Source organism: Anopheles gambiae, chromosome 3 (genome assembly GCF_943734735.2).
Source record: "Anopheles gambiae chromosome 3, idAnoGambNW_F1_1, whole genome shotgun sequence".
Taxonomy (NCBI): domain Eukaryota; kingdom Metazoa; phylum Arthropoda; class Insecta; order Diptera; family Culicidae; genus Anopheles; species Anopheles gambiae.
In genome coordinates, this window is record NC_064602.1 from 19,422,969 (window position 1) to 19,439,647 (window position 16,679).

Here is a 16,679-nt window from a genome sequence, read left to right on the forward strand (position 1 = left end):
GCTTCAATCCCCGTAGCATGTGCACATTTCGCCAACCGGAGGAGCCGCGCGCCGTTCTACATTTTCCTAGGTCGCGAATTTTCGCGACGGCACAGCACGGCTCGGGGACGTGGCTAAACACAAACAAGTGGAAGCACCGCAACACCGGGGTGATGAAAGTTGCTCTAAAAACGAACCTCTGACTCAACAGCGACGGACGGAGCTAAAGGCCGGGACCGGATTATGTGTGTTTGTTTTAGTAATTAAGATGCTATGTGCGTTGGCGTTGCGGTGGTGCGAGAGATGTGCGTTCTTTTTTGGCAAACTCATGTCCGGAGCGCTGGTCATTTGGCATGTTTTATTTTGAAAATTTTGTCGTAATAATTTTTGTGTAAAAATGTGTACAAAATTTCTTAAAGTTAATTCAATTATAAACGAAATTTTTGTAACAGAAAATGCATTGGAAAGCCCCAAACAGCGTAGAAGTTCATTTACAATGCGCACCGCGCAAAAAAAAAGAAAAAACAAATCTGCAAACCAAACCCTGGAATGCGGAAAAGCAAGTGCTAATACCAAAAACAAACCGATCCATTAACATCTGTTTCCGACAAAAAAAGAAAAAAAGAAACCACAGCACTGCCTCCGTCCCCAACGGTTCTAATTACTCACCGCGGTCCGGGGTTTCTTGGGGCTCGCGAACGCGCTTCTTCGGAGCAGCGCAACTGACCGGCGGAATTGTTTGCGTGCAATGATAAACACCGTACTACAAACACACACACAACATGGGGTGAATGAAACAAAGCAAAAAGAACAAAAAAAAAACTCCAAAACTCCCACCACCATTTCAAGCCTTTTACTTCGGGAGAGCTCTGTGTTTGGGGTACCGCACCGTACCCCCAAAACCCCAAGAATACGCCAATTTTTGCTACGCAATAAACATTTACTTCACCGAGAGAGCCGAGCGAGGAACGCAGTAGGCGCGGGGAAGAGATGATTTGTATCTTTTACATTTGTGGCCAAATTTTGCAACACATCGCAGCACAGCATTTTGGCAAAACAGACGAATTGGAATACAGGAAGGGGGGGAGGGGGGAAGAGTGGAGAAGAGTTCGGAACAACACAACACATAAATAAGCAGAAACGAAAAATAACACACTCAAAGACAGCGGCGCGCGGTCACTGAACATATATCGCTCTCCAATGATCGTGTTTGTGTTTTTTTGCAACTTGCGCCATTCTAAGTTCACGCACGCAGCGTCACCGACCGCCAATGGCGTGGGGAGGGGGGGTGGCGAGAAGAAGAAAAAATAAAAATCAGTCCAATCTGCTGCTGCTACTTCTCCAATGTGCGTAGTGTGCTCGGGGTTGGTTGAGATTTTTGCGCGCTCGATCACACCCTCCCCGTCTCTTGCGCTGTATCTCTTCTGCTCTCCGCCGACAGAAGGCGGAAATTAGCGAATCGTTTCCGCGCCAATCGTGAGACCTTGGCAGCATGGGAAAGATGTGGCCAAGGTTCGTTCAACTTCGCGCTTCCAAAAAAAATAGAAGAAAAAAATCGCACATCGAAGCGTAAGGCGTAACAGCGATCTAAACACACACACACAGCAGAAGATACTAACTTCATACGCACGCTTCACTAAACTGACCTCGTCCACTTGAGGTAGCATTAATACGCCAAAAAAAAAACCCCGGTGGAATAGTTTCTAAGCCAGCCACAAAAGGAATAGCGTTTTGGAATGGCCATTTAAAGAAGGGTGATGTAGGGAAGCTGCACCCAGCACCTGTTGTGACGTGCGAAGTTGTCTTGTCGAGGCGCGTTTAAGCTTCTGAGAAACGGTTTTGACGCAAGATCAAGGTGGAATGTATAATGAGGTGTAGTTATAGCGCTTTTGGCGATCCCCCCCCTGGGCTCCGATTTTGACAGATGGTTTTCCGCTTGTATATGTATTGATGGATTGTTTACGTTTTGCATGGTCAATATTTGGTGGAGATCAATTTGGGTGAATATTTTAGTTTATTAGAACACAGTCCGTGATTTAAAATGGAAATTTTTCTTCGAGAACTTGAAGCGTTCGTCAAAAGCGGAAAACTAACTGTCAGTTTTCTTCGTCGATTCTTCTTCCACCTAGCTGTCAAAACGGGCTTATAACTTGACCTGATATCTTTACGGTCCTTGCGCAAGATCTTTTGCCTTCAATCATGGCAGGTATATCTCACTGGAGCCTTTTACATTATCAACTACTTTTTTCGTGTGGATTCTGACGTTTGGCGAACGAAATGTTTTCAATTAGTCCTACAAATCATACACCAAAAGTAAACAGGAGATCGTTCGTGGTGTGCAATAAAGTTGTTAACAATATGCATTCTTGATGTTTTGAACTATTCTCGCATGTTTATATAATGGATAATTAGCATTTAACGTGGTTTGACACAGTTACAAAAGCTGTAATGAGCGGTCAAAATCTAATATGACAGTTTTCATCTATCAATTAATAGATAGAGGTTATTCAAGGTTAGATAGGTTAGGTAATTCAAATAGATGGAATATTTCGCAGATAAAAGAACATTAAATTGTAGAAATTTTCAAAGTTATTGCATTGAGGAGTTTAATTGTTATATTGGGGAGTTACATAGGGAAGTATATCAAACGTGAACTCTATGACAGTCGAGCTTGACGTTGTTGAAACAAATCTTTTGGAAGCAATTAACACATCACTAGCCGAAGGAAACAATAATTCCACAAGAGCGAAAATAATTGATTATAGTTCCTATACAAAACAGTAGCTGGCACTGTTGAAACTGAAGAATTTCGCCCAATAAACATGCTACACATTTTACAAAAGATTTTGGAGATTGTTAGGAAGGAACAACTTGTGGATTACTTGACCTAGAACACATTCTTGTTTCTGAGCAGTCCTGAGTGTAATATGTTGGTGTGTAGGTTACGAGGGTAGGCTCCATATATGACAATGCTTCACTAAAAGGATGTACTAAGACTATGTTATATGTACACCGTAGTATCTATTCTACGGTATACTAGCTCCTTCATCATGACGTCATCAATTAAATCATGAAATAGCCAAGATCATAGTAATAGCCTGGTAAGATTGTCTAATATAAAGAGTATTCACTTCTTCAATCATGCCTCATAGTTCCTACTTTGACTTAAGGTATGAACCTATCCTTATCCTGATACAAGTTTGTCTTTATTTCAAATCAAAACATACTGTCTCTTTCATCGTTTATTTTTCCTCTGAAGAATAGCTTCCACTATCATTATAAATCATGCCAATTGTTCGCAATTCCTAATTGTCACCAAAACAACCAATAATTCCTGTTCCAATGCAATACATTCTAGTCCCACCGTACAATCCCCCAAAAAATTCATGCTTTTCCTCGTCAACGATAGCGCAAATCGTAGCGCAAAAACAAACGGCGGCAGCACGCGAACGACTAGTAGTAGTAGTAGTAGTACTAGTGGCCAATTTTTATGTGACACTCTTCACCCGCTGATGATGAGCCGCCGCCTTCCCTATCTTTATGGCAGCATCATAATTGGTCGCCCTTTTTCTATTTTACTGCGCAGTTCGAGCGAATAGCGAAACCACTTTCCGCCCTTTTGGTAGGAGAATCCGACTTCAGATGCCAACTTTTTTTGTCGTTTTGGTTTATTGCAGTTGCCACTTTGTTTTGGATCATCCATTTTTCTCCCCCCAGAAACGCTTCTAAAGAAAGAGGCGCCAGCCACCATTTTAACGATCAATCCGATTAGCCCCCACTAGGATGATGGTGCACCACATACTCTTCTGCGTTTTTTTTTGAGATCCCATTAGGAAACACTTTCTTGTGTGCTAAGTGCTGAAGCAGCTTCCGGCTTTATGTGTATGTGCGCTAAAGGGTGATAGATTTATGTTCACTGCATTTGCAATAAAAAGCTATCTAGATTGGACCGAATGGCACCGAAGACAGCTGTAGCGCGGACGTCAATTAAAGGATACACGTGGTTTAAATTAATTCGTCCAAAAGTGGCTCTTAAAAAGCAACACAAATTAAATCATTTTTCCTCGATGCTGCTGCTGCTGCTACGAAAATGCCACACTCCGAGTGGCCAGTGACACGCGTTGCGCTGCAAAAGTCATCGACTTGCTTGCAGTTGCCCATTTCACCCCAACAAGCGCGTCTAATTAAATCGCTCAGGAGGAAAATCATCATCCACGGGTGTGTATAACATTCGTTGATTAGTTTGATGGCGTAGGGAGACGTGCACCGTCCAACATGCATGGGATGGAACAGGGCTGCATACGAAGTGTACGGCCCGAGGAGGGAATGGGGGAAATGACAAAACCTGAAGCAAAACATAACAAAACACACCAACCAGCACACAGCTGTTCAATGCACAACTCACTCGGTTTCAATTCGTGCAATGACCGATTAGAGTTTTCGCCTCCATCGGTTCGCTGCGTTGCAACATTGTTGCAGCTCACATACACACACACTATTGCATGGCAAACAAATGGTGAGTTGCAATAAAGGAGCTAAGAAACGCATTTAACTCCGTAACCGAATAATCGATGCACGAGCGAGATTATTGTGCTCGCGCGACAGAATACTTAAAAACCGAAACAAAACCGTGCCGTATGCACTCACGTTCTGGACGTTTTGCTTTTCGGTTTTTTTGTGCTTTTGACGATGATTAATTTTTAACCCGGTGGTGGTGGTCGGTTTAGCTGCACGCGGATATTGTCTGGGAGCGAAGTTTTACGATGCTTCGCGATACTCCGATACTTGACGGGGCTGCTGCCCCCTTAAATCCCGGGCACGTTCGTCGCAACGCGTGACTGGTGCGAAACGGGGTGAACGGCCCTAGCAGAGCGAAGCGAAGCGGGGAGTGGTGGGTGGGGGATGTTGCGCTTCGGTTAGAAACAATACTTTTTTCTACGTGCAACTGTGTTTTTATTTGTTGAGTTCTATTCCGGAGAATGTCCAACAACACTCAACTGGTCCAGGATTAGGAAGTTCCAACTTATACATGTTTTTTTTTTTTGTCTGAAGCAAAAGGATACAAAACCAATATATAAACAAAGAAAAAGGAATTAGAAGTACAGTAACTCCTTGATAAGATAAACATCAAAGGACTCTGTACCAATGTTCAACACTCCAGGTTTCTCGCGTATGCAGTTGGAAAAAAGGACATGGGGTTCAGGAATTCAATATAATTCAGGCTTGTCTATATTTAGTGTTCGGGACTTTGATCTTCCAAATAATGAACTTCAATAAGACGTTGACAGGTTGTGCTAGCGCCAACGCCGAAAAGGATCAGTGAACTTCTTCTTTGCTGTCGGGTCTGAAGGGCTGACTTTGCCCTACTAGTGGGCTTGGCTTTCAATGACTTATTACCCATAGCAGGATAGTAGAGTTAGGTTTCATGAATCTTTCGTTAAGATTTATTCTTATGAATCTTCTGTAATGAGTGATTCGAATCTCAAATCGGATCACCAAAGATTCATGCATCTCCAAGGATTCATGGATATCGAAAGATTAAAACAAACTATTAAACTTCAGTTTCCATGAAGTCACGAAATCATGTATAGGCTGGACTGGCATGATCACATAAGTTGTTACGCCAAGAAGAAGAAAAATAAGAAGTTCAATCTCTATAATTTTTTGGTGATTTATGAATCTCTAGAGATTTGTCAATCTTTCAATAAATATGTGAATCTTTAGAGATTATCATTATTATCATACGGATTCATGATTTTTTTGAGATTCAAGAATTTTTAAGATTTGTGTGAATCTTTCGAACCGAGATTCAGATTCATTGAATAATTTCAAAGATTCGTTGAGATTCTTGAGTCTGAATCAGATTAACCCAACACTACACACGATAGTCAATCAATCCTACGTATGGGGGTAAGGTCCATTCTGGGCTTGAACCCATGACGGACATGTTGTTAAGTTGTACGAGTTGACGAGTTTACCATGAGACCGGACCAGTTAACACTGGATTAAAATACAGTATAACCTCACCGGTTGGGTCTTTTTCAGTTGGTTTTCATCCAACGAGATAGCTTTGACATAAAGAAGCACCGGCACGGTAATCAAGGAGCTATCAAGCAAAGTCATTGCGATGCATTTCCGTTTGGATAAATAAGTTTTTAGAATAAAATTTTCGGTTGTTTTTTAATTACATCCACCGATTGTCAAACAACTCAAATATCGAGTGTGAACTCTTTAGTTGGCAATCCTATCCAACCAGTGAGGTAAAAGATAGTTTAATTTATTTTGATATCAGATGATATTCATACATTGCACAATTCAATTACTTATATTTTGATGCTTACATCATACTATTTTATTATGTTTTTAAATAAATATTGCACCTTTATAGCCTTTATTCCTAGTCCAGGGTGTACTGTAATATGCATAAACCTAGAGCAAATGTAATGTTCTTGCATCTGAACAATCAACATAGAATTTCAAAAGTAGAACCAACGTATCACACGACGCGAAGCATGCCAATCAGAAATTTCACATCAGGCACTACAAAGCCGAACAATTTAATGTCCTGGGTAGGTCAATAAAACCGACTGCAATATCTCATAACTGCTAACCCTCGCGGGGTTTCCAGCCAACTTCCCAGGAAAGATTAATCGACCGACCCAGTAGTTACCACCACCGGGCAAAGCGTGAACCAATACTGCAAACACCGATCAATCCCTCAATATCGGATTTTCCCGAATTTCACTGAGCCCAATCTCACGTGTCGTGTCTCGCACCCTTCCCGTTGGTACATTACGACCTCTACCCCCATTGGCTTAATTACTACCGACTTGCGGTCGGCTCACCGTCACCACCCAACTGCCAAGGTGACATAAAATTCCCGCTACACTCCTGGATCATCTCTCACCTGGACACACGCAACTCTGTACCGCTGCTCCGAGTAATCCCGTTTACCTGGTACGTCCCCTGTCGCCCCTTGTCCCACGAGCTCATCGCCCATTTGCGCCAAATGATAAATATCAAATTTCGCATGTCAATCCCCTTATTGAGGGGACCCGAACTTGCTGCCCGAATTTTACTGCTCTGCCATTGCGTGTTCGATTGTTCACGCACTTTTACGCACCACCCCACCGGAACGCGATACGCCGAGGCGGAATCCCGCCAACGGTGGCCCGGTGCGCATCGCTGTAAACGATCCGATTTGACACCTAATTAAAACCGAGCGACCCCTGCGCCTCCAGAGAGGGTGAGACGGTGAATGGTGGTTCCTCTGGTGGACTCCCAGCGCGTTCAATTCCTCGCTTTCATCTCGCGCCAAACACTCCACACAAGCGGGGCAAATTGTGTAATGGGATATTGTTTTCGGCACTTTCGTTCGGGTGCGACCGGGGACCACCCCATATTAACCGCAAAGCAAAAGGTGCAACCTTGACGATTGGGAAGCCATATCCCGTGTTTGGCTCGGGAGGGGAGGGGGAGGAGCATGCAAAATGGCGGGCTTCGAGGCTCGCTAGTTGCCGAATTGTAACTCGCACCAAGGATAGAGGGTATACGCACCGCACCACCGCCAAACGCGATCAATGTTTGCTGAGGTGTAAAATTAGTTTCATCAAACCCAGGGGGCGCACCCCGCTCCGTTGGAGGTGTGCTAGGTTGGAAAAATGGGTTGCCAATCCCACCGCCATACACCATTCTGGGACCATTGGAACAGCAAATCATGCATTCATAAATGAAGAATTGCAAACCCAAACAGTCGACATGTTTTTGGAGTGTTTCTGCTTCATTTCTCATCTGTTTTCGCCCGTAAGGCTTCAATGGTTCCTTTCATTGAGGTTAAATTTTACTTACATCTCAATTCCAACCCAGAACGGTGGCATTAGCGGCAATTCTTGGAACCGGGCTCGAAATCATCAACGATTTAGACTGTAAGCCTACCTCTCCCGCGGTCGACGAAATTTGCAAACAAATATATCCTTCGGGGGCCCCACACGTGTCACAAATTCTTTTGACATTTTCGATGGCATTTCGATTGGGCCGCTGGGGCTGGCTGAGGGATCCGATTCACCCGTAAGCATCGATTCATTTCCAATTGTGCCACTCGGGGACTACCATTAAAACACACACACGCACACAAAATGCCAAACGGTTTCGAGTGGAGTTCCAGCCCATTGCAGGATGCTTGGGTGGAGAAGAAAGCGTCTTTGGCGGGCGGTTGGCGGCGTGACTAATTGTAAAACAACTCCGCCGCTCGTTAATCCTCGCGAGGTCGCGCGGGTGGTAAGCCTTCAAGCAACAACAACGTCAGAAAAAATACCTTTCCATCAACATTTTACAAGCAGAAACGGCAGCAGCAGCAGCCGCCAACAGAAAGTTAACTCCCAATAAAAGCCTTTCTTCTTGTGGCTGACAGTAAATCTATTTTTCCATCTTGCTCCACCCGCTCTTCACAACACACCCAACCCCCGAGTACACCAGAGGTCGCTTAATAGGGTAGTGTGGGTGGTTGGGTCACTAAAAACAGCCGGCAGCCAGAGCGTGAGCGCGCGCGCGCGCCCCCGACATTATGCTTTTCGGCACACTTGTAACGGATATGCAATGGAGTGGAGTACGTTAACGGCCAACCCCCCCTTCCGGCGGTCTTCACCATGAAGGATGGGCTGTACCATCCCGACCCCGAAAATGTCCTTAGGCCGGACGACGGAGGGCACGAGAAATGGGCCAATGTTCATCACTTCGAACAAGAACGACCGAATGAATGTTGATGGGCACATAAAAAGCAGTGCTGAAGCGTGCGGAAAGAGAGAGAGTGAGCAAACGAAACACACAAACAACACACGGTGGTACGAGACATACAACAAAAAAACGCCCCCACAACAACTCGACACTCGGAACGGACAGCATAATGGTTTCGGTCGTACCCGCGCGCCAACCAAAAGTCGTCCTGGTCGTCGTCGTCGTTGGTGATGACGGCGCGCGTCAAGCGAGGCGAGCGTAAGATAATGGAAATCTATTGATTCAATTATCTCCCCATTTATGGGCTCATCGTTCCGGCCCTGGCGCGCTGCTTTTCCGGCTGCTTTTTTCCGGGTCGGGAAGGATGCGGGAGAGAGAGGAGAAGGGAAAATTGAGCGAAGGAGTGTGTGGCTAGAATGGTGAAGGAAAAAAGGCGCATCTACTTCGAGAGTTAGTTGCTGCTGCTGCTGCTGCTGCTGCTTGCCGCATTGCCTGAAGGAAGTTTGGTTTGACCATTACCGATCGATCGGGTTTTGGTGGTAGTGGTGGTACCAGCCGGAAGTAGATCGAATGTTGATCTGAATGTATCGGACATTCTTCAAAGAAGTTTGAAGGATTTGCACCAATAGAGTAGTGTTTAGATTACCCTTATTGAAGCTATCTATCTGTTGAATTTTAGTACAAGTTACCACAAAGTTCGTTAAGCCATTTAAACAATTCAAAAAAGTTTGCAATAGCATAGAGTTCTACTGTATCTTTATCAATAATATCGCTTTTTACACCTTTTCAAGCTCTTTTTTCGTGCGTGACTTTGCTAACCAGCTATTCTAATCAAATTAGCCTGTTATAGCGATATATGCAAATTATAACCTCATTTTGATTTACTATCTTCTTTTTGAGCCTAATTCGAGCAGCTGCTCGAAAGTGTACACTACCAAACTGAACCTTAGTATTTTGTATTCGGACCCGCCATGCAATTGACAGCGATTTGCGAAGGCGCGTGAGTGCTCGCACGTCATACAAGTTCACAGGTCCAGAGCCCTCGCATTAAAGAGCTTGCGAGCCTAGGCAGACTTTTCGCCCCTAGTTTTAGCAGTTATAATTATAGCAATCCGAGATCAGGTATAACAGTGCGATTTGTAGCATAATACACACCTGAATTTTGACATTTTATTTTGTAAAAATCCACAACATTAGAAATAATGATCTTTTCGACGAATAGCACCGCAAAACATAATTTATGAATAAAAAATAAATATTATTTAAAATACCTTAATATTTCGAGCAGATGATACTACTCGCAACCCTCACAATGTTTAACGGAGAATTGAAATAATTAAGTAGTTGAATGTAAATATCTTTTGCAAGATAGATTTACAGGGTTTCCCACGGATTTTTGGAATACACTTTTCTATGTTTAAACTATTTCTGATTAATATTTTTCAACCGATTGTAAAGTTTATTAGCTTATTTGGAGCACAACTCAATAAATTCATAAAAAAACATGAAGCGGATTTTTTCTTCACAAAAAAACCTAAATTTGTAAAACTCAAACTAAAATTTTACAATATTTGATCCTCTTTTTCAAACAGGAGCATATAAAAACAAATTAAAACATTTCAACAAATGACATAAAATGCACCATTACCTATATACATGCATCCTCAGATAAAACTGTATCCAAAATTGAAGATCTCGCCCGAGCCCACCATTAGCTGCACACCCCATTAGCCATGTTGTTCCCTACCCTGCTGGCACAATAAAACCGAATTGCTTTCGCCCGTAAGTGTATGGCTCATTAAACTTTGCTCTAAAAATAAATCACCCAAGCGTCTGTCAAGCGTCGTATCGCTGCAATCGAAAGCACCAAAAGATCGATCGCTTCTTCGCTGGTTTGTAGTCAGCAAAGTGGATATGTTTTTGAGGGGGGACGGGAGACCCTAAGTACATTTACAGACAGGAGAAAACCTTACCGGGTTAACCTCTAGAGCATTTAAGATTACAATCAACACAAACTCAAATGATCGATACACGTCATCCTTCTGTGCTACAGAGGGCGACGTGTGTGTGTGTTTGTGTAACAACAGTTTTAAGGTTGATTGCTTGCGCTTGAGATTTTATTTAACTTTCTTCTCCCCTATCTCCTTTGGCGTACCGCGCTAAACTGTGATGTTGGCAGGAACGAGAGCATCGTTCAGCGGGGAGCAGAAAGAACAGGGGGTGGGGGGGAAAAGAACCCACGGCGACAACAAACCCGAACTGGAACCCGCGTGTGTCAGCTCCCCTCGGGACGCGCACACGCACCAACGGGCAGCGATGGCCGTTTAGCGCATATTTATGCAAAACAATGCTAGCCGACGACATTTCAATAAACCGACCGACCGTCGCTCAAGGATGGATGTTTGCTACGCAAATAAATGTTGCCTACGGTACACAAAAAGGGGGGGGGGGGGCGAGAGTTTGAGGGTAGCTATGGGCCGAATCAAACAAGCAAAAAAAAACCCACCCCTGTGGCCGCCGGGATTCGTAGCCCGTGGTCAGCAGATGCGTCGTTCCATGGAGGCATGGGGCTTGCGTCATCGCGGGACACACAGACTGGACAACAATTCGCCGGAATTCTGCTCATAAATGGCATGTCGTGTGTCGCGGGCGGGGCGGCACACTGGACGACAGGAAGATGGTACAGAAAATTAAAAAAAAAAACGATGTCAAGCAACAAGACAGAGAGTGTTTATATTATATTGCATGCTTCATGTTGAGGCATTTTATGTTTGCAATAATATCAATTTACTGGTCAACCATCAAATCAGTTTTAATCAAAATGAAAGTGATTAAAGAAAGTAATCGTTTCCCAAATCCCTCAGGACCGGAATGGTGTATTGCAAACAGAAAGCAAACTTTTCGAGGAAAGCCCAACTTCAACTTCGAAAAACTCTGCCACCAGAATATCCCGGAGGCGGCTCTCTCCATAACAAAAAAAATTGAAACAAAAAAGCAAACGTTGAAGCAAGCACATACGGCACACAACAAGCACGATACACCACACCCCATGCGCCATGGGACGCATAATTGATTGAGTGGAAAGCAGGGGAAACCCTCTGCCTCCAATGCTTCCCCCCCCCCCCCCCCCGCAAGCTCGACAAAAACAGGTCGAATGTTGAATATGCTTTTTTCTTTTCTGTTCGAAAATTCATCGCACACGTGCAAACACGTCGTGGTGGCGCACGTGGTTCTCCGAAGCGTTCTGGGCCTCTGGTGCTGTTTCGTAGCTGCCCTAACCGTCCCCTCATACTTAGAGGGGGCCTCTCGGCGCCCACCGGAAGGGTCGCTAGAAACCGAATTAAGAACGTAGTACCAACAACAACAACAACAAATCACCCTTCGAAACGCTGCCGGAAGCTGCCTGTTAAACATCCTGCATCACCCCCCTCTCCCCTCCAAAAAAAAATGGTTCACACACACACATAGGCGTTCTGGGCCAAGATATCCTGCTGGTGCAGGTTGGAGAGTTCGAAAAGCTTCGAATCCGTATTGGAGACGTCTCTTTCTCTCTCTCTCTCTCTCGCTCACGCGGTTTAATCTTTCTTTTAAATATAATTTCTCCTTTGCCCCACAGCACTTTCCCCTTCCTTACTCCTCATCCTGATGCCGCATATGTTTGTTGTGCATGAAAGTCACGAACACGAAACGTCGCAGAATTCGCGCAATGCGTTTCGCCAAAGTCCCACCAGCCCCAGAGCCGGGCCCCCCAAAGAGGTGAGGAGTCGTCGGGCGAATGCTGCCGCATGCTAAGAGCAGCAGCCTTTCGAAACCGTCGTGCATTCTAACAAACGCTTCCTTTCCAACAAAGCCTCCCCCCTCAACGGAGGGATTGGAAAGCAAGCAAAACACCCTTTAAACAAAAACGCATATCGGCCTCTCGGACGACAATATTCCTTCTTGTCCCCAAAAGTAGGCAAATAACGTGAAAGAAAAAAAACAAAACTTCCACCCTCCGCCAGAGGTCCCAGCGCACTGCTTAAATACACACAACGAATCTCCCAACAAAAAAACGCCCCAACTCAGTGAATGCCATATTCCCGATAAAGGTGCTCCTCCCACCATCGTAACGAACCAGGAATCTATACATACCCGAGACCCGGTTCTACCGTGGGGACGGTTTATCTTCCTCATCGGAAAACGTCACTCTCTGCCATAAAGATAGAGCCCGGAGCTGCTGCTGGCGATTGTGTGTGTGTCTGTGTCCTCCTCCCACGGGGGGAGAGAGAGGTTTTGTTCAAACGGAAAGGCATAAAACCTGAACCCCTGGCTACTATGCATAGAAACACTCACGGAACTAAACCCGGAGCAAAACTTCTAACGACACACCGGGACGTGACTTTGCTTTATTGCCTGAAATTGCTTGTTTTTGCATAGGGGTTTTTTTTTTTTGGTGGTGTTCTTTTCCTATGATTTTTAGTTTCCTCCGCAGTGTGCTGCAGCAGGTTTCCTGTGCTAACTTTTTAATTTCTTTGCCCGATTCCGTGACTTCCTAGAAGAAACGTTGCGAGCTTCAAACAAACATAAAAGATCATTATTAGTATTATTACGAGCAAAGAATTGGAAAGCTTTTGAACAGTCTAAAACATAACTCTACCATTTACACTGCAGATCTATCGAACTACACTAATCTTCCATTGATGAACGGCTGTCGCTGTCGCGCCAGCATTGTTGCGGATAGGGACATATAACCACCGTTTAATGGACAGGGAGGACGGTTCAGTCCATCTCAGCTCTCAAACTTACTTTGCCTTCCCACTGCCGGTTTCGCCGTTTGTTTCTTCATATGTCAGGCGTGTATGAATTATAAATGCATCCCAGTGGACCGTTCGCGTTCCGCACTTCAACACGTTTTCGTCTGCATTGGCTGCTGCTGAGGAGGGTTAACACAAATTTATGACCTTTTGCGAGAAGCGAAAAACCAAAAACACCCTTTGGGCCTAAAAGCAAAACAAGAAACGACATAGGCGCATCAACGGAGCAACGACGCAATGATGCAGGTGTGTTTGTGTGTGTGGCCCCAGGGAAAGCTCAAGGGTTGAGGAAAACAAAATGCAAAAATTATTTAATTTAATTTAAAAAAACAACTCAAAAAAGGGTTTTCCAAAACGTTGTTCATTCCAATTTCCTTTAACCACCTTTTTTCTGGATGTGAATTTCGAGCAGACGCACGTAAACAGGCCCAAAAGCATGGGCAAAGTGTTGTCCAAGAAAAGGAATGTTGTCCAGTTCGCTGCGAACGAAACCTCCCATATGCAAGTCGACCTCCTCAACGGAATTCCACGTGTCCGGTGCGAAGAAGCTGTGGGAACTGTTTCTGCCGCCGTGATGGATGCATTAAAACCCCCCGCCAACACTTTCGCTCCCCATCTTCCCATCATCATCATCAGCATCATGCTCCATCATCGTGATGCCTCTGTGTTTACCAACATTGGGCTTAATCCGTTTACGTCATTGAACGAGCAGCTGCTGCGACGCAAACGCTCGACGAAAAAAGTGGAAGAAAAGCAATAGGTAAATAGCAACAACAGCAACAATGTTTGTTTTTGCGCGCTGCATTGCGTGGCGAGAGCTCCAACAAGTTCACGACGACCATATGCTAATGTCGGTGTTGTTGTTTTGTTGACGCAAAAAGAGAGCTGCTTAATACAGCCACCGTTGCCACGGTCGAATACATTCTTTTTGTCGATGAGCCCACGTATATTTGGGTCAGAATCTTTCCACCAGGAAATGTGTGTTTAGATGGTATGATTTGAGCCAATTCGTGCAATTAGTTGTGCTCGGCACTTCATTTGAAGATGCTACGAGAGTTTTCATCAAGCAAGATCAGAACAAATAGTCAATTTAACGACACAGTAAACTGACTGCCCAATGACCGTCGCAGCAAAAGCATGGCCTAGCGCGCCACAGATCATCAGTTCGAATCTGTTCCAAAACCGGCGTGGAAATATCGTATTCATTGGTTTTCTAAAATCAATTCCACAATCGACAATAAAATGTTGTAACCCTATAAAGACTGTAAAACCAAACCATTCTCCCCCCATATTCTTGAACCAGTGTTTTCTTTCCACTTACCGAATGTGGGCCGTGGCGGATCGCCCTCCGAGTCTTCGCCGCGCTGCAGCCGCAGCAGCGTCCGCAGCCACAGGTTCAGCTCCTCCTCGCTCTCGAACACGATGCAGAAGCTGTCGTCCTTGGTGTACAGCGAGATGATCTGCTTCTTCAGGTCGTGCCGCTTGTTGATGTTGAAGCAGGTGCGTAGCACGATGGTGCGCTTCGGCTGGGTGCCCCCGTCGCAGCCGGCACTGCCCTTCTGGAACGATTGCTTGAACTTTTTCTCGCTGTCGAAGTACTCGAGCCGGGCCGCCTTGCCCGGCACGTCCCCGTACACGACGAAGTACTTCTTCTTGTTCGTCTTGTGCTTCCGGTGGTACCCGTGCAGCACCACGTTCAGCGCCTTCGGTATGATCAGCGACGAGGCGCGGCCCGCCCCGGACACGCCGGCACTGCTCCCGCCCGTCGTCGTGCCCGGCGTTGCCGACGGCGTGCCGGACGGTGTCGCATTCATGCCGGCCATCGACGTGCCGTCTAGCGGCGTGCCGGGCTGGTGCTGGTCCTTGGCCGGTGTCGAGGCAGCGGACGACGACGAGTGCATCATCTTCGCGCGGGCAAATGGTAGGAACAGCTTGGCGCTAACTTCTCGCACGCCCAGAATCCCACCGACGACGCCGCCGCCGCCGCCACTGCCGGAGTTAGCCGCCGTCGTCGGCTGGCTTTGGTTGCTGCTGGTGCTGCTACTGCTGGTGCTAATGTTGTTGTTGTTGTTGTTGATGGTGTGTATGTTGTCGGATGTCGGACCGTTGTTGTTGTTGTTGTTGTTGTTGATACTCGTGACCGTCGGTGAACCACCGGCGGATGGCGGTGCGGTCCCCCCCTGGGGCGACAGTTGATAGTGCTGGATGTACTGCTGATAGTAGCTAGCGATGCTGTTGTTGTTGTTGTTAGTGTTGTTGCTACTGCTGTTGTTGTTATTGTTGCTGTTGCTGTTGCTGCTGCTGTTATTGGCGTTGTTGGTAAGTGTGGACATCGCGGCGGCAATTTTCCGCCACGGTGGCCCATGAGAACTGTTTAAGCGGTACCGGATGCCGTTGGTGTCGGTGGGAACGCCGCCAGTACCGGACGATCTATCCTTCGAAGTCGTGTTTGACGCTCTGTGGGAAAATTGAAGAAAGAAAGAGAGAGAAATAACGTTAATTTTCATCTTACTGTAATGCCAAAATGCAACAGAAAACATAATCTAATAAGAAACCGCTAAAGATACAGTGTGGTTGTTCGGTGTAATTTTCGTGCCATGACTTAAACCTTCTTAAATCATTCAGTTCCAGGGAAATTTGTAGTTCACAAAATTCCTACTTTTATCCGACAAAGCTCCTTTATAAGGGTGTGCAATAAATTCATTTACCAAAACTATCACAACCCGTACCAAAAACCCATACTTTTCCTCATTAACCATAAATACCGACAGGGAAAAATACTTCCCCAAACCATGCAATTTTCACATTCAATGATTGCAACTGCATCGGACGGAGCGCCCCAAGCAGCTTTTTCTTTAATTTCCACGTTAAATATCATTAAACACAAACACACACACAGCCCAAAGGGGTATCAATAGCACCCTTTCACTCTGTCTCTCTGCCTCCCCCCACACTTTCTCAACACCTAATTCCATCTCATAAAGCAGTCGTAAAGTAGCTGAATAAATGATAATTATTATCTGGCTGCTACCGCATCTCCCTGCTGTAGCTCACCCGCGAACATGCTTGCGCGTTGATAGCTTAATCGGAAAATAACGTTTCATTAGTAACACCGAGACCCTGAGGCCGGTGGCTCCATATAGCCCTCCTCTCAACACTGCCCGGGTGCCCGCT

The 16,679-nt window shown here is 45.4% G+C and overlaps 1 protein-coding gene across 12 annotated transcripts in view; it reads right to left on the reverse strand.

Annotated features, from left to right (window-relative positions):
• LOC5668075 (insulin receptor substrate 1) overlaps positions 1 to 16,679 on the reverse strand; it is a 216,589-nt gene that overhangs the window by 144,255 nt on the left and 55,655 nt on the right. For all 12 annotated transcript variants that reach the window (XM_061659766.1, XM_061659765.1, XM_061659760.1 and 9 more), the window contains exon 3: positions 14,827 to 15,962. In XM_061659766.1, the coding sequence (XP_061515750.1) occupies positions 14,827 to 15,838 (1,012 nt within the window). In that variant the 5' untranslated portion in view covers positions 15,839 to 15,962. The remainder of the gene's footprint in view (positions 1 to 14,826; positions 15,963 to 16,679) is intronic.